Source organism: Monodon monoceros, unplaced genomic scaffold (assembly GCF_005190385.1).
Source record: "Monodon monoceros isolate NGI ecotype Baffin Bay Population unplaced genomic scaffold, NGI_Narwhal_1 Super_Scaffold_14, whole genome shotgun sequence".
NCBI classification, from domain to species: Eukaryota; Metazoa; Chordata; class Mammalia; order Artiodactyla; family Monodontidae; genus Monodon; species Monodon monoceros.
Genome location: NW_021703770.1, coordinates 38,911,381 through 38,930,425, shown reverse-complemented (window position 1 = coordinate 38,930,425; position 19,045 = coordinate 38,911,381). Strand labels below are relative to the sequence as shown.

The following is a 19,045-nucleotide window of genomic DNA, read 5'->3' as shown; positions in this document are numbered from 1 at the left end:
TCTCTCCTGAGCCCCAGACCACTATATCCAACTGTCAACTGGACATCTCCATTTGAATGTCCCTCTGGCACCAAAAACTCAACAAGTCCAAAACTAAAGTGTCCTACATCAGTGATGGCACCACCATCCAGACAATGGCCAAGACAGAAAACATTATCATCCTTGGATTCTTTCTCATTCTCTCTCACCTAAATAATTCCTTCATCCAAACATCAAGTCCTATTGATTAAACCTCTAAACAGCTCTCAAATCTGTGCATTTCCCTCCATTTCTGCTGTCACTCCTCTAGTTCTAGACACTAGGCCAAATTCCTCAGTCTGATAAACAAGTATGGTCTCTTCTCACCACTCCAAATTTATAGCCCCAACATACCCTGGTTTTCCTCATCTTTATGCCATCACTCATGCTACTGTCTCTGCTTAGAACCCTTCCACGCTCCTCTCCCAACTCCTTTCAGATGTCAACTTTCTCTTAAAAGCTAAGCCAGATCAAGTCTAGATGAGTGCTTATCAAACTAAATTCTAATTGCTTCTTTTAACTCTCCTGTTGGAGTGGTATTTCAAGAAGACAAGAACCAAGTCTCAGTTTACTGTTATATTCATAGTGCTGAGCATATTCATTTAATGAATGAAAGACTTTTAACAGGTGCTTAATAAGAGTTGACTGAATTGTGTTTTCAAAGTTAAAAATATTACAATGAAGTAGGGGATTAAAATATCTAGAGGAGTACCTAAACCTAGGAAGACAGGTTGACAGTGGGAAATCATGGAATGGAAGTTTTATGATTAGAGAGGTACCTGAAAAGTGAAGAACAGACTGGTCAGGTTCCATGACTCAGCCACATCTAAGGAAGAAGTCATTGTGTGTTTAAAGGTCACAGTATAGCTGTCTCTCCTTACTTTCCTATTCCTGCAACTATCTTCTCTTCCCTATCCTCTCCTAAGGGTAAACTAAGGCTATGTCATCTATTCCTGCCACTTCCATTATCACTGCTGTTTGCATGAGTTCCAAATTGACTTCCTAAACTCTAAAATGAAGTAGGACTTTCTAACATCAATCACCCTCGTAAGACTGAATTTTAAGCCAGCAATTCCACTCTGGAAAGTAATAAAGAACTAATTAAAGACATATAAAACAATTTAGCCTCAAGAATATCGTATCACTGTAAAAAGTCAGAAGCCTAGATGTATGAGAATTTAATATATAAATAATAGCATTACCACTTAAAGAACTATTACACAACCAATAAAGATGCTGTTATACAGGATGGCTTGGGACAGGGATAAAAGATTTACTTTTTACTGTACACAGTTTTGAATTGGTACCTCGTACGTGTGTTACCTAGTCAAAAAAGAGAGACAATGTTTGAAAATGAAGCTTACTTTTAAAATGTTGTATAGGTGTACTTCTTCATTTATAATGATGCACGACACATTGTTAGGTGAGAAAAGAAACCAGAAAACAGTATTATAGTTATCAGTACCTTAATGTGTGTGGTGGGTGTATACATTTATGTGTATTTGTTTATGTATATATATATTTTTTAATTACTAGAGGACTTGTGAAAAATTTAAGAAAGTTGTTAATGATAGATGAGACTACGAAAGGTGGAACTATGAAAGCCTTTGCTTTTCTGTAACTTCTAATTATTCTATAATAAAATTAAAATTTACTAAAATAACATTTTTTTATTTTTTAAAAAGTGGCATACAAACCACAACACAATTTGTAATTCATTTAGCACTACTCAAACCCCTTCACATATTCCCCTTGTGAAACTTGAATAAATGCCTGTTTTCCCTACCAGGTTACAAATTCCTTTGAAAACAAGTGCAGTAAATTTTGGTTTTTTGGTTTTCTACCTATATTTCCCCTCCTAGAGCTATGCCTCACCTTCAAAAGTGTTTTTCATAAATAATTGTTAAACAGATTCCCAACTTCCTACTGTGCGAATCTATCTGGTGTCTGACTAAACAAATCAAAAACTAAAATATCTTGTTCCCGTCAAAGCCACTTCAAACCCAGTTCCAGACTCTTCTATGACTAACAATGGCCCCACCAGTTCTCTAGTTCCACCAGTTCTCTATAACTAGAATTCTATCATTTTTAACTACTCTCACACTATCAGTTGCCATCCTGTCAATTCTACAACCAAAATTTATATTGTACCTATTCCCTCCTCCTTAATCCCACTGGGACACAGCACTGCACAGCTTTAGAGCCAGGAAATGTGCATTGGTATGTCTTAATTCAGCTATGCCACTTTAGGAAAGTCACCTAACTTCTCATGCTCAGTTCCTTATCTATCAAATGGGGATAACTATCTTTCAAAATTGATTCATGAATTAGAGATAATGTATTTAAATTACCAAAGCACTGCGTCTTGCACAAAATAAGCATTCAATAAATGCTATCAATGATTACTGCCCATCTGCTAACTCAAGTTTTCATTATGTCTCACCTTTTCTTCTCAATTTGCCACCTCTAATTATTCTGAACCATTTTAGGCATTACTGATGCACCAATGTACTGGTGTACTAACCTACCTTAATTTTACTAATCATATCATTTGCCTGCTCAAAAACTACTTACTTCTTACAAAATAAAGCCCACACTCCTTTGCTGACCATTTATGGAACTCTGTGATTTGGCTTCAAACTGCCTATCAGGTGCCACTTCACGCTACTGCTTCAGCATACCCTTCCAAAGGACTGACTACTCCAGGAGAATGCCCTCCTTTCCTATATATAACTGTGGAACATATTCTTTTCCACCAAAGACCAAGTTCATATGCCACCTGCCTTGATGAAGTCTTCCCTGATACTCTCAAATGAAAAGTGATCTGTCCCTCCTCTGAAATCACGGAGCCTTTTTTTGTACCACCAAAGGGAGCTAAATAAATATTGACTGGGGTCCTAATATATCAGACACTGATAAGCATTTTGGAAATAAAGGAGACAAACCTCAAGAAATTTCTACTCTGTCTCTATGCACTCATCATAATCTAACTTGAATCATAATTTTGTGGACCTCATGTCCAATACTAGTTGTAAACTCCTTGAGAACAAACATCCCAATATTCCATATCCCCAAAAAACCCCGACTCCTACTTCAAGACTCAGTTCAAATAAGATCTCTACTAAGCCTTCCTCAATCAATGCCAGAAGGTATTTACTACCGGTCCTATCCTCTCCATGGTCCTCAATGCTTGCTTAAGAATGAATGAATACTAGATTTCTAAATATATGGTAAGTGAATGAATGCTAACTTTCCTAAACTAGTAAACTACTAAACTAATTCATCATATGCTTTTCTTTCATTTTTAACTGTTCCCTATTTCTGTACGCATGATAGGTTTGTTCTTATCCAACTACTGCCTCCACTGTGAGTTTTCTAAAGCCTAGCTGGAACTGCAGTCAGAAAAGTATGGTCATTGAACAAACAGAGCTAATTGAACCACATGAAATGAGAGACCACAAGATAATTCATTGTTAGTAAGATATGCTAAAGTTTCCAAATATTTGATTTTTATAGACCTATAAACCATTCGTTAAAATAATCAGAAGACCAAGGTTGTCAAACTTTTTATTTAACAAGTACCAAAGTACAACTGCTACCCACTACCATCCCTACCTCTGAAGACAGAAAAGTTCTCTCTTAAGGTACAAACTACTGTATGTATAGAACAAATAAGCTACAAGGATATATCGTACAGCACAGGGAATGCAGCCAATACTTTATAATAACTTAAAATGGAGTATAATCTATAAAAGTTGTGAATCACCACGTTGTACACTTGAAACTAATACTGTAAATCAACTATACCTCAATTTTTAAAAAAAAAGTTCTCTAGAGGACTTCCCTGGTGGTACAGTGGTTGAGGCTCTGCGCTCCCAATGCGGGGGGCCCGGGTTCGATCCCTGGTCAGGGAACTAGATCCCGCATGCCGCAGCTGAAAACGGACCCTGCACGCGGCAACGAAGATCCCGGACTCGGCGCAGCCAAATTAAAAAAAAAAAAAAAAAAAAAGTTCTCTAAGTTAAGTTTACACTGAAAGAGAAATGTGAGCTCTAGGGTTTCTTTGAATTTCTCTATGAACTTCATTTCTGTACGTTCTTGGCCGGTTGACTATTCAATTTACATGTGGCAGAAACAGTCATGCATTCAGGGGCGCTCAAGTTCATACAGAACGATTACCCTACAAGAGCCCACTCTCGCCCCTCAAAACGACAACACAATTGTCCTTTACAGTTTGACTACAATTCTCTCCTCTTCACAAGTATGCTGCAGACAAAGGACGTTCTGTGTAAGTTCTTCTTGTCCTAATGTGTGAAATCTTTCCAAGAGGTAAGTTGTATTAAAGTTTCAGGACAAACTGGAGAACACCGCAATCCTAAACCGAATGAGTGTCACATCTGGGTGGCATAACTCCCGTTAGAAAAGAGACCCAGCAAAAGGGATTTGAGAACCAGGAAGCCAACGTGACCCGCTCGGTCACTAACACTACTGTCAAACACAAGGTGTCCGAGACCCCTTCTAAAACATCACCTGAGGTAAACCTGAGAACCACGATCCTCTTCAAGGCCCAAAGCGAACCCAGGGGGTTGAGGAGGTGGGTGGGGGACCAAAGCAAGTAGAGCAGCCAACTCAACCAAAGACGACGCGGGGCCGAAACTACCGCAGGGAAATGTAGGGGGTGGAGGTGGCTACCGCCACCCCCACCCGCCCCAGAGACGCGGCGCCCACACCCAAGCTAGGAGGAGGGAGGATGTGTGTGAGGAATTAAAGCGGCAATCGGCACGAGGAACAGTCGAGACACGCCTAACGATTTTTTGTAAGAGTCCCCAATTCGAGAAACAGGGTCGGAATCAAGTCGCGAAGGCTTACCTCAGCGCTCGGGTGTTTAAAAGTGTCTAAAAATAGCAGCTCCATCGCCGAGTCCACCGCCATGTTTGCCGCGGGCGGGGGAAAGGGGAGGACTTCCGGGGCAGCCCTCCAAGCTCGGCGACAGCGACTCAGGAGAGGGAGAGACGCCAGTACTTCCTGTGACCAAAGCGCTGGCGCCGCAAGCCTGAACCTATCGCGACGCGTCGCGCTTCCGGAAGTCGCCGGCCCAGCCTTCTCCAGCGCGGCGGAGGGCGCCCTCAGAGCGCCGAGAGGGGAAGAGGCAGAAGGGGAGGGACTACGGCGTCTCCAGTGGTCCAAACCGCGTCGTCCTACCGCGTTTTAGAGCCACGAGAGCTTCGGGACGCGGGCGGAGTGTGAAGCAGGCTTAGGAGAGGCGGAGGAGGGGTGGGGAACGCAGCCGACCCAGGACTCCTGGCCCAGTGAACCAGCCAGCAAGAAACCTTTACAGGGCTGGCAGGAAAAAGGTGCAGTCAGCGAGGTTGGAAAGTAAGACTTTTTTTAAAAAAAGAAAGGAAGCTGACTCAAAACGAAGAGTTTTTTTTTTCTTCATCTGGAAACTGCATTGTCAATAATAATACTTAATCCACAGGCTTATTGTGAAAATTTATTTAAATAAAATTCAAAAAATTGTAAAACGTGAAATGCCATGAACAGTTAAAATGTCGAGTGAAAAGTAAGCCTCCCTGGCTCCCTGTCGATGAACATTGCAGCAATTGGAATTATTTAGTAGTCTACATTGGCACAAGTGCTTGGGAGAGCAATTAGGAATTATCTAGTAAAATTACATGTGCCTATCCCACTTCTAGGAAAATTCTTGAACATGTGCCCAAAGAAATACCTACAGATACAAGAATATTCATGGCAAAACTTTATAGTTTTAAAAAGCTGTAAACTTAATTGTCATTAATAAGAAATAATCAGTAAACTCTGGTATATTTATGCAATGCACTAGTATAAAACATGTAGAAAGAGTGAACCAGTGCTATATCTACTAACATGGATAATCTAACAAATGGTTAAGCAAACACTTATTCTTCACACATTGAAGAGTATATAGAATTTAAATAGTTCAAAAGATATAAAATAACAAATTTTTAGGAGCATATATGTTATAAAATTAAAAAGAAATGCACTGGCATGATAAACACTGAAATTTCAAGATAGTGGTGAACCAGAGGGAGATGTAATTGAGAAGTGCACATGGGCTTCAAATGCTTTGTTAATGTTTTAATTTTTAGGTTGGTGGTTGTTTGACAGGTGTGCCTAACATTATTGTTTGTACCTTTTGATATGTCTGAAATATTTAATAATAAATTAATTTTTAAAGTAAATCTCCCATCCACCTCCTTCCTCAACCATCCACTTTCCTCTCTATTAGCTAACAGTTTATCTCTTTTACTATTTGTTTTTTTCAGAGAACCACTTCTTGCATTTATATTTATTATTTTTATCATTTTTCTGTTTTTTGATTCTTTAGTTTCTGCTTTTGTATTTGCTAATTCCTTCTGCTCTCTAGGCTTATATGCTGTTCTTTAATTTCTATGGTGATACTTAAGTTACTTATATTCTTATTTATTACTGTATATTTATGTCTACCAACTCTTCCATAAACTCTGCTTTAACTGTAACTAGTATACCATGTAGTGCGTTTATTATTGGTATTTTTTTACATAGTCTCATTTTCTTATCTTTGATTTTCTTTTTGACCTAAGTGTAGTGTGAGGTAGATTTTAAAAAATAATAATATTGGGGGAATTCCCTGGCAGTCCAGTGATTAGGACTCCAGGCTTTCACTGATGAAGGTGCGGGTTCAATCCCTGGTGGGGAAACTAAGATCCCACAAGAGGCATGGCCTAATAATAGTAATAATAAACTATTATTTAGAGCAGCTTTAGTTTTATGGGAAATTGAGCAGATAGTACAGAGTTCCTATCTATATATCCCATTTTTTCTATCAAGGATTCCCCTATTATTATTATTTTGCGTTATTTAGGGGGGTACATTTATTTTATCTATTTATTTATTTATTTTTTGGCTGCACTGCGCTGCTCTTAGTTTTCCGACCAGGGGTTGAATTTGGGCTGCCACAGCAGTGAAAGTGCCAATTCCTAACCACTGGACTGCCAGGGAATTCCCAGGATGGTACATTTACTACAATTGATGAGCCAGTATTTTTTTTTTTTTTTTTTTTCTGTACGCGGGCCTCTCACTGTTGTGGCCTCTCCCGTTGCGGAGCACAGGCTCCGGACGCGCACGCACAGTGGCCATGGCTCACGGGCCCAGCCTCTCCGCGGCATGTGGGATCTTCCCGGATCGCGGCACGAACCCGTGTCCCCTGCATCGCCAGGCAGACTCTCAACCACTGCGCCACCAGGGAAGCCCCGATACATTATTATTAATTAAAGTCCATATATTACATTAGGCTTCACTCTTTGTGTTGCACATACATACCATGTGTGTATTTGAATTTATAGACTATCTCTGAAATAATTATGCAAGAAACTGATCGTTATTTTTGCCTCCAGGGACGGGAGCTTGATGGCTAAGGTACAGAAATAGAATTTATTTCCATGTACATGTATTACCTAATAAAAAATAAAACTTTTTAAGATGAATAAGAATTGAGTATAAAAAAACGTGTGTAAACTCTTTCGAGAACTTTTGTTGCATAGAACAAAGAAATGAGGTATTCTTTCATGTGTTTGTTGGCAATCTGTATATCTTCTTTGGAGAAATGTCTATTTAGGTCTTCTGCCCATTTGTGGATTGGGTTGCGTTTTTTTTTTTTATTGAGCTGCATGAGCTGCTTGTATATTTTGGAGATTAATCCTTTGTCAGTTGCTTCATTTGCAAATATTTTCTCCCATTTTGAGGGTTGTCTTCTCGTCTTGTTTATGGTTTCCTTTGCTGTGCAAAAGCTTTGAAGTTTCATTAGGTCCCATTTGGTTTTTTTTTTGTTTTTATTTCCATTTCTCTAGGAGGTGGGTCAAAAAGGATCTTGCTGTGATTTATGTCATAGAGTGTTCTGCCTATGTTTTCCTCTAAGAGTTTGATAGTTTCTGGCCTTACATTTAGGTCTTTAATCCATTTTGAGTTTATTTTTGTGTATGGTGTTAGGGAGTGTTGAAAGAATGCTCAACATCATTAATCATTAGAGAAATGCAAATCAAAACTACAATGAGATATCATCTCACACCGGTCAGAATGGCCATCATCAAAAAATCTACAAACAATAAATGCTGGAGAGGGTGTGGAGAAAAGGGAACCCTCTTGCACTGTTGGTGGAATGTAAATTGATACAGCCACTATGGAGAATAGTATGGAGGTTCCTTAAAAAACTAAAAATAGAACTACCATACGATCCAGCAATACCACTACTGGGCATATACCCTGAGAAAACCGTAATTCAAAAAGAGTCATGTACCACAATGTTCACTGCAGCTCTATTTACAATAGCCAGGACATGGAAGCAACTTAAGTGTCCATCAACAGATGAACGGATAAAGAAGACGTGGCACATATATACAATGGAATATTACTCAGCCATAAAAAGAAACGAAATTGAGTTATTTGTAGTTAGGTGGATGGACCTAGAATCTGTCATACAGAGTGAAGTAAGTCAGAAAGATAAAAACGAATACCGTATGCTCACACATATATGTGGAATCTAAAAAAAAAAAAATGGTCATGAAGAACCTAGGGGCAAGACGGGAATAAAGACACAGGCCTACTAGAGAATGGACTTGAGGATATGGGGAGGGGGAATGGTAAGCTGTGACAAAGTGAGAGAGTGGCATGGACATATATACACTACCAAACGTAAAATAGATAGTGGGAAGCAGCCGCATAGCACAGGGAGATCAGCTCGGTGCTTTGTGACCACCTAGAGGGGTGGAAGAGGGAGGGTGGGAGGGAGGGAGATGCAAGAGGAAAGAGATATGGGGACATATGTATATGTATAACTGATTCACTTTGTTATAAAGCAGAAACTAACACACCATTGTAAAACAATTATACTCCAATAAAGATGTTTAAAAAAAAAAAGAAAGAAATGAGGTAATTGTTGGAGGGGAAATGGAATCAAAGAGTTTTTTTAAGATGGAGGATAATAGAGCATGTAGACTGCTGGGAATAAAGCAATGGAGAAACAGTGATGATGAATAAAGAGGGGGGATATTTCAAGAAGCAATGTATTGAGTGGAGGGAGGGATGGTATCTGGTAGACAAGTAGAAAGTGACCTTTGCTAAAAAGAACACCTGCTGCCTGGTAACCAGGGGCAAGAAGGAGTCCATGGATACACAGCAGATGGGAGTAATGATTTAGTATGTGGAAATAAGGGAGTTCCTTTTTGATGGTTTCTATTGTCTCCGTGCAATCATCAGCTACGATTGAGAGGGCAGAAGGATGTAGAGGAGGTCAAGAAAGAGCGATGTATTAGCCAGACTTCTGGGAGAGCTCAGAATCCCTGATTGGCTACCCATCACCTCTCACAGTGTGTAGGGCCCCAAATTCACTTCTCCTTGCTCACTCTTTCACCTCGTCCCACTCTGATGATTCAGCGATTCCCATCTAGATATGGCTCCCTTAATCCAGAGGTATTTCACATCTCTGTGCCCTTGCTTACATGTTTTCCTCTACTTTGAATATGACTCCCTCAATATGGCTTTCAAAAACCTACATACAGTTACAATAGTATCCAAAAGAATGAAATACCTAAAGAATGAGCTTAACCAATGAGGTGAATAGCTTATACACGGAAAACTACAAAATATTGCTAAAAAAGGTTAAAGAAGTCTTAAATAAATGGGAAGGCATTCCGTGTTCATGAATTGGAAGACTTAATATTGCTAAGATGACAGTATTATCCAAAGCAATCTACAAATTCAATGCAATCCCTATCAAAAGTCTAACAGCCTTTATTTTTTTCCTGAAATGGAAAATCTGCTCCTCAAATTCATATGGGCCACATATGGGCAAGGGGCCACAAATAGCCAAAACAGTCTTGAAAAAAGAACAAATTTGGAGGATACTCACTTCCTTATTTCAAAACTTACTACAAAACTACATTAATTAAAACTGTGGTAATGGCATAAGGATAAACATATAGACCAATGGAATAGAAGTGAGTCAGAAATAAAAAGATTCTCAACATCACTAATTATTAAAGAAATGCAAATCAAAACTACTATGAGGTACCACCTCACACTGGTCAGAATGGCCATGATTAAAAAGTCTACAGGGAACATATGTATATTTATAACTGATTCACTTTGTTATAAAGCAGAAACTAACACACCATTGTAAAGCAATTATACCCCAATAAAGATGTTTAAAAAAAAAAGTCTACAAATAACAAATGTTGGAGAGGGTGTGGAGATAAGGGAACCCTCTTACACTGTTTGTGGGAATGTAAATTGGTGCAGCCTCTATAGAAAACAGTATGGAGGTTCCTCAAAAAAGTAAAAATAGAGTTGCCATATGATCCAGCAATCCCACTCCTGGGCATGTACCCAGACAAAACTATAATGCAAAAAGATGCATGCACCCCTATGTTCATAGCAGCACTATTTACAATAGCCAAGACATGGAAACAACCTGAATGTCCATCGACCAATAAATGGATAAAGAAGATGTGGTACATATATACAATGGAATATTACTCAGCCATGAAAAAGAATGAATTATGCCATTTGCAGCAACATGGATGGACTTAGAGATTATCATACTAAGTGAGGTAAGTCAGAAAGAGAAAAATATCATATAATATCACTTATACGTGGAATCTAAAATACAACACAAATCAACATATCTACAAAACAAAAACATACTCACTGATATAGAGAAAAGACTTGTGGTTGCCAAGGAGGAGGTAGGGGAGGAAAGGATTGGGAGTTTGGGATTAGCAGAGGCAAACTTGTATTTTTAAATTTTTTTAAATAATGTACTTTTTTTTGGCCACGCCATGCAGCTTGTGGGATCTTAGTTCCCCAACTAGGGATTGAACCCGGGCCATCGGCAGTGAGATTGCAGAGTCCTAACCACTAGACCACGAGGGAATTCCCAAACTTTTATATATAGTATGGATAAACAACAAGGTCCTACTGTATAGCACGAGGAACTATATTCAATATGCTGTGACAAACCATAATGGAAAAGAATATGAAAAAGAATATAAGTATGTATAACTGAGTTGCTTTGCTGTGCAGCAGAAATTAACACAACATTGTTAGTCAGCTATACTTCAATAAAATTTTTTAAATGAGTCAGAAATAAACCTTTACATATATGGTAAATTGATTTTCAACAAGGGTACCAAGGCCATTCAATGGAGGAAAGAATAATCTCTGCAATAAATGGTGCTGGGATAACTGGATGTCTATATGAAAAAAAATGAAATTGGACCCTTAACTCATACCGTATACAAAAATGAACTCAAAATGGATCAAGAACCTGAATATAAAAACTGAAACCATAGAAGTCTTAGAAGAGGGCTTCCCTGGTGGCGCAGTGGTTGAGAGTCCGCCTGCCGATGCAGGGGACACGGGTTCGTGCCCCGGTCAGGGAAAATCCCACATGCCGCGGAGCGGCTGGGCCCACGAGCCATGGCCGCTGAGCCTGTGAGTCCGGAGCCTGTTCTCCACAACGGGAGAGGCCACAACAGTGAGAGGCCCGCGTACCGCAAAAAAAAAAAAAAAAAAAAAAAGAATAAAAGTCTTAGAAGAAAACGTACCAGTAAATCTGTATTACCTGGGATTTGACAATGGGTTCTTAGACAGGACACAAAAAACTTGAGCAGAAGAAAAAATAAATAGGACTTAATCAAAATTAAAAACTTTTGTGCATCAAATGACACTATCAAGAGACTGAAAAGACAATCTATAAAATGTGAGAAAATATTTGCAAACTATCTGTATAATAATGGTCTATTCTCCAGAATATATAACAAACTCTACAACTCAACAACAAAAAGACAAACCACCCAATGAAAAAATGGGCAGAGAACTTGAATAGACATTTCTCCAAAGACGTTCAAATGACCAATACATACATGAAAAGTTGCTCGACATCTTAAGTCATTAGGGAAAGACAACTCAAAACCACAGTAAGATACTTCACACCCATTAGAATGGCTACAGTTTTTTTGTTTTTAAATCAGAGTTGGTGAGGATGTAGAGAAATTGGAACCCTTGTACATTAGGAATATATACTGGTACAGTCACTGTGGAAAGCAGTGTGGCAGTTTCTGAAAAAAAATATAGAATTACCATATGACAGAGAATTACCATATTACCACTGCTAGGCATAGTCCAAAAGATCTGAAAAAAGTACTCAAATACTTGCACATGAATGCTCATAGCAGCACTATTCACAATGGCCAAAAGGTGGAAAGAAGCCAAATATCCATCCATGAATAAATGGATAAACAAAATGTGGTGTATATATACTTCCTGCACCACACAGTTCCCTGACTCCTCAGATTTGATATTTTTTTATCTGTACTTTGGAGTATATTCAACAGATTAAGGTCTAGTGCCCAACTAGCTTTTGCCATTTCTTCATAGGTTAGTGTCCCCCTTCTAGCCTATGAGCTTCTTCCAAACTAGTGATAATACCCTGTTCCTGGCACACACTAAATACTCAAAAATGTTTATTGAATGAATTGATTTCTTTTTCACTATTTCAAATCAGATATCAAATTATGTATTATGCATGTTTTATATATCAAATGCTTGGACTGTACTATTCTTTTTCTTTCATTTCTGTCTCTTTTGCTCATCAGATTAGAAACTCCCCCGGAATAGTGGTCTGTAAACAGCCCATAGTAGCTGTTGCTGTTTTACCAGCTACAGTGTCTTTCCTTCTTTGATTTTCACCACCCTGCAGTGAAAAGAGCCATTTGAAGAAAAACAAGAATTGCCTCTAATGTGAAAAGCAACTTACGCAAATCTGAACACTTGCCAGGGGCAACGAGACAAAAAGGCAGAGATGGTGGGAGAGAGCTAAGCAGCCCACAATAAGTCCATGCTGCATTCGTTTGATAACAGATGACCTCTTTTCCAAGGTGACTGACATGCACATCAGTACACAGAGCGGGAGAAGGGTTGGAGTGAACTGCCAAGCATTTCAGCCTCTCCAGAGAGCAAGTACATCATGAACAACTGAGTTGGGAGTCTGGCAAACTGCCAACTGCACGACACCCGTCCACCGGTGGGAACACAAAGGGCCTTCATTTTCCTCTCTCTCTGAGCACACTGATTAAAAGTAACAGCTGCCCCCTTTATCCATGAGACTTTATTATGATAATTCCCTACAAGCCAAGGGCTTGCTGTGAAACTTCCACATTATTCTTCAGAATGCAGTCTGGAGATTACCTAAAGATTTGAGAAGCATTGATTGTAAACTGTTATCTACACAAACTATCTCGAAATAAGCACACCCATTAGTGCCAGTTGATCAGAAAGTTTCAATGACCCTAGCTATTTTCCAACTCTTTTCCAACCTCATAAAGGCATAACACTCTGGGATCCTGTCTATTTTATTTTATTTTATTTTATTTTATTTTATTTTATTTATTTGGCTGTGTTGGGTCTCCGTTGCTGTGCGCAGGCTTTCTCTAGTTGCAGCGAGCGGGGACTACTCTTTGTTGCGGTGCACGGGCTTCTCAATGCGGTGGCTTCTCTTGTTGCAGAGCACAGGCTTTAAGCGCGCGGGCTTTAGTAGTTGTGGTGTGCAGGCTCAGTAGTTGTGGCTTGCGGGCTCTAGAGCACAGGCTCCGTAGTTGTGGTGCACGGGCTTAGTTGCTCTGTGGCATGTGGGATCTTCTCAGACCAGGGCTCGAACCCGTGTTCCCTGCATTGGCAGGCGGATTCTTAACCACCGAGTGGGTGGAAATTTTTTAAAAAGATCATTCACCACTGATAGTTTCAGAAACACCGGTCTGGAGGAATTTAACCTCTGATAAAACTTCAGCTTTACCTCGCTTCAGGAGAGAGCGAGGGAAAATGCATTCCTCAGTCTCTCTTTCCTCCCACACTCTGACCTCTGTTTCTCCTTTGGGCCAAACCCACTTAGAAGCCAGACAGCAGAAAGGCCCAGGTGATACAGTGTACAGCCAACCAGGTCATGGAGCAGGACAGAGAAAGACAGGAAATGGATCTGGTGGAGCAAACAGAGAATTAGCTGTGCTCTGGGCTGTGACACTTATTCGCTGTGTGATCTTGGGAGAGTTACTTAGTCTCAGTGATCTTCAGTTACCCCCATCCCATAAAATGGGGATCCTTAGACCACCATCCACTTATTCCACCACTCTTCATTAACTTGCTTAAGCCAGAGACCTGGCAGTCATTCAGGTCTCATCCAGTCAGTCCTGAGCATCTCACCTCCATAATGACATTCACACGTGGCCCCTCCTCTCCGTCCTTACTGCCCTCCCTGAGCTGAGCTCCTCTGCCTTTGTGTGTTGTACTGCAGCAGCCTTCTGACTGGTCTTGCTCTCCTCCAATGCATCCTCCAGAATGACACCTGAGGGATCTTTTTTTTTTAAGACTTTTTTTTTTTGATGTAGACCATTTTTAAAGTCTTTATTGAATTTGTTACAATATTGCTTTTTTTTTTACGTTTTGGTTTTTTGGCCCCCTAAGGCATGTGGGTTCTTAGCTACCCGAACAGGGAACGAACCCACACCCCCTGTATTGGAAGGCGAAGTCTTAAGCACTGGACCGCCAGAGAAGTCCCCTGAGGGATCTTTTAAAATACAGATTTGGCCAACTAAGTTCCTAGCTTAAGTACAGAATTTGAGAGTGAGCATTTAAAACTACTTAAGTGTTTACAATGCTCGAGTGCTTTCGTTTTGTTTTGGTTTTAGTCCTCAGGTTATAAATGTTTTCTTATGCTTCTAATCATGCTCTTTTCCTCTGTTTGAAGTGCCCGTGCCCCTTCTCTGCCAACTAACTCCCTACTCACTTTTTAGAACTTGGGGAAATTTGTCTGACCACCACACCCACTACAAGCAGGGGGCTCCTAAATGCTCTTACTGTACACTTTATTATATCACTTATTGCTGCAATTGTAATTAAACTTCCTTTTAGAAACTGTAAACCCCGTGAAGGAAGGAACTACACAATTTTTATGGTTGTATTTCCTTGTCTAATAGTACCTGAACACAATTAGTACTATATATACATATATACACACACACACACATATATATATACGCTCTATATATAGTTGAATGAGTTGTTGAATAAATGAGAATTGGGATGGTCAGCTAAGTCTTTATGGAAATGGAATTTGATCCAAATGGTTTCTGAAGGACAGATAAAATTGAGATGGCCAAAGAGGAGGGGAGACAGTTTCTGGTTGGTTTAACAAATTGAGCAGAGGCAGAAAGACCAGTGTGATTAGTGAGTAGATGAGTTTGAATGTAGGAGCTAAAGATGGGAGAGGTCAGTTGAGGTCCAATGGAGGATTGCCGTGAATTCCACACTGGAATTTGTTTTGTAAACTGGGAGTGAACTGAGAAGTTGAGGTTGAGCCTTGACGTTTTTGAAAGAAGAATGAAATTATATAATAATGTGTCAGGAAGATTACTCTTCCTGGGATGTTTACAATGAATTGAAATAAAAGACTAGAAGCAAAATGGTCATTAAGAAAATTCTTAAAATAATTCATGTGAGGGGGTTAAAAGTCTGGATTTGGATTGTTTGCAGTGGATATGGAAAGGAAACGAATGAGAAGAGACATTAAAAAGAAAGAAGTTATAGGGACTTCCATGGTGGTCCAGTGGTTAAGAATTGATCCTGCAATGCAGGGGACGGGGGTTTGATCCCTGGTCAGGGAACTAAGATGCCATATGTTGCGGGGTAACTAAGCCCGTGTGCCACAGCTACAGAGCCCATGAGCTCTGGAGCCTGCGCACCGCAAAGAAGAGCCTCACGCTGCAACAAAAATCCCACGTGCCTCAACTAGGACCCGACGCAGCCAAAACATAAATAAATAAATAATTATAAAAATTTGTTAAAATAATGGTCCTTAATGAGTAGCATAAATGCACGGAAGTCAATGTTTACTGATTATTCGACACTAAAATTCTGGTCAGTACTAACGACAGAAATAAAGAGGGTACAAAACAATGAGTTAATAAATTCAGCTGTTTTAATAAAGTTTATTAAACTTAAAAAGCCATGTCGAAAATTTAAATTTCAGGCAAAGGTTTTACATTTTGGACTCCAAGGCCCTGTTACAATATCTACTGCCACCTGCTGGCAGAGGAGAAGTGACTATAATCTCCTAATTGCAAACCTACAAACTTAAGCCACGGTTAACGTTATACAGTCATCGGAATGTCAAGCAGCTAGATGGTAATAGGGGTTTCTATTCTTTATTGTATACTCTAATTGCTGTATCACTACCAGATCAAGGGACCCTGGGAAGCTGCTAGTGGCTGATCAAGCTTGGTGTTTTATCCCATTTTAATTTTACCCCTATTACTGAGTGGTTGTAGGATTTCCTTAGTTGTTTTTTTTTTTAATTAATTTTTATTGGAGTATAGTTGATTTACAATGTTGTGTTTAGGATTTACTTAGGTTTACAGTTTCCTCACTTCTAAGATTTGAAATGGTGAAGCTTTTCTGGTTGCTTTTACAAGGTTATTAAAAGAAAGAATGGAGAAAAAACAGGTTGAAAGGTAAAGATACTCTTGTTTGTACCAGGCATCAGTTTTGTTCTACAAATTGAGTTTTTTTAAATTTTTGTTCAATACCATAACATTTTTATTTTCGCCATGTTGTAGTAATATGTTTTAAAATCTAGTAGAGTGATACTACATTTAAATGAATATTGGTAAGTTAGTGTTGATAATGCTGGATCCATACACGTATCCTTAAAATAGTCATGCCCTTTGATCCAATACTTTTCATTTTGGAAACTTAAGAAAGTTATCACAGGGCTTCCCTGATGGCGCAGTGGTTGAGAGTCTGCCTGCCGATGCAGGGGACACGGGTTCGTGCCCCGGTCCGGGAGGATCCCACATGCCATGGAGCGGTTGGGCCCGTGAGCCGTGGCCGCTGGGCCTGCACGTCTGGAGCCTGTGTTCCGCAACGGGAGAGGCCACAACAGTGAGAGGCCTGCGTACTGAAAAAAAAAAAAAAAAAAAGTAATCACAGAACGGTGAAATAGCCTTATTTACAAAATTTGTATTGCATCATTTGTAATAAAAAGAAATTGGAAATAATGTAAATGTTTAATAAAATAGTAACTGTAAACAGTGCTATAATCATAAAACAAAATATTTTACAGCCATCAAAATGATACTCATAAACAACTTAGAATTACATGGGAAAATTATTTTATTTGGAAAAATGCATAAGTGTTATGATTGCAAATATTGTATATAAAACAAAATAAAATTTTAAGAATTCATGCATATAAAAAACTAGAAAGCAATATACCAAGGGTCAGAGTTATTTGACTATGAATATCATTTTCTTTTCTTTTTTTTATTGTGTTAAAATACACATAACATTTTTTTTTTTTTGGCAGCGTCAGGTTGTTGAGGCGTGTGGGATCTTTCGTTGCAGTGCTCAGCTTTCTCTCTAGTTGTGGCATGCGGGTTTTCCCTCTCTAGTTGTGGTGCGAGGGCTCCAGGGCACAGGGGCTCTGTTGTTGCTGCACGTGGGCTGTCTTTGAGGCACATGAGCTCAGTAGTTGTGGCATGCGGGCTTATTTGCCCCGAGGCATGTGGGATCTTAGTTCCCCTACCAGGGATGGAACCCTTGTCCCCTGCATTGTAACGCAGATTCTTTACCACTGGACCACCAGGGAAGTCTCAAAATACACATAACATTAAAAAAATTATTATTATATTCTAATCCACCATTCTCCGTGGTGAATTACTAAAATCCCATATGCGTGCCTAACAAATATTATGTATTCAATAAGTATTCATTTCTTTCTTCTACCTAAGCACTCCTGGGAATGGCGAGATTATGTGTATTGCTTTACATTTTTATTCTTACTAATTTATGGAATATTTCCATCTTTTCATTATTTTATATTCCCAAATGAGACCACATATTCTGAATCTGTGTCAGAATATTAGCCATGAATCCATAAGAATGTAAATCGGTGTGGCTGACTGACTGAGGCAAGAGTCATGGTGAGGTACAGCATCTTAGCATGATCATTGTCTAGGTACTTGATCTGCAGTTAGGAGGTTGTCTTTGACCCCATAGGATTAGAAACTCTTGTTAACTGGTTTCCTCAGGAGTGATCAGAATAGAGCCATTTTAATCACACTCACAGGGGACTTCCCTGGTGGCCCAGTGGTTAAGAATCCTCCTGCCAATGCAGGGGACACGGGTTCAACCCCACATGCCATGGAGCAACTAAGCCCGTGCACCACAACTACTGAGCCTGTGCTCTAGAGCCTGAGAGCCACAACTACTGAGCCCGCGTGCTGCAACTACTGAAGCCCGCGCACCTGGAGCCTGAGCTCTGCAACAAGAGAAGCCACAGCAATGAGAAGCCCACGCACTGCAACAAAGAGTAGCCCCTGCTTGCCGCAACTAGAGAAAGCCCTCGTGCAGCAACGAAGACCCAACGCAGACAAAAAAATAAATTAAAAAAAATTTTTTAAATTTAAGTTAAAAAAAAATCACACAAATAAACTTATAAACAAATTTCAATTTTTAAATTTTCATTGAAAAACCAGAACATATGTTAACTCACTGTGATAGACCTTATGGAATCACAGTTGTAGGGGTGATTAATGGACTCAGGAAACTCCAAAGCCCAGTATGAATGAGCTAGCTCCAAATACCCTTTCCCTCTGTTGGGATATATCTAATAAGGGAGATGACAACTGTAGTAGAAATAGATGATTGCTTCTTCTTCTTTTTTTTTTTTTTTTTGATCATGCTTTGTGGCTTTCGGGATCTTAGTTCCTCAATCAGGGATCGAACCCATGGCCTGTGCAGTGGAATCACAGAGTCCTAACCACTGGACCGCCAGGGAATTCCCATGATTGCTTCTTCTTATGCTGAGAATCCTAATTTGTTTAGGATACACATTCCTCATTCCCCTAAAACCATGAATTTTAGGAAAGCTGACATCAGTTCTAGCCTGAGAGAACGAATC

At 39.5% G+C, this 19,045-nt stretch overlaps 1 protein-coding gene across 2 annotated transcripts in view; it reads right to left on the bottom strand.

Moving 5' to 3' along the window:
* The window catches only part of VIRMA (vir like m6A methyltransferase associated), a 66,149-nt gene extending 61,183 nt beyond the window's left edge, over positions 1 to 4,966 (bottom strand). The window contains exon 1 of one of the 2 annotated variants that reach the window (XM_029222801.1): positions 4,888 to 4,966. In XM_029222801.1, the coding sequence (XP_029078634.1) occupies positions 4,888 to 4,950 (63 nt within the window). In that variant the 5' untranslated portion in view covers positions 4,951 to 4,966. The remainder of the gene's footprint in view (positions 1 to 4,887) is intronic. The other variant, XM_029222802.1, reaches the window with a different exon arrangement.
* Between the last annotated feature and the right edge of the window lie 14,079 nt (positions 4,967 to 19,045).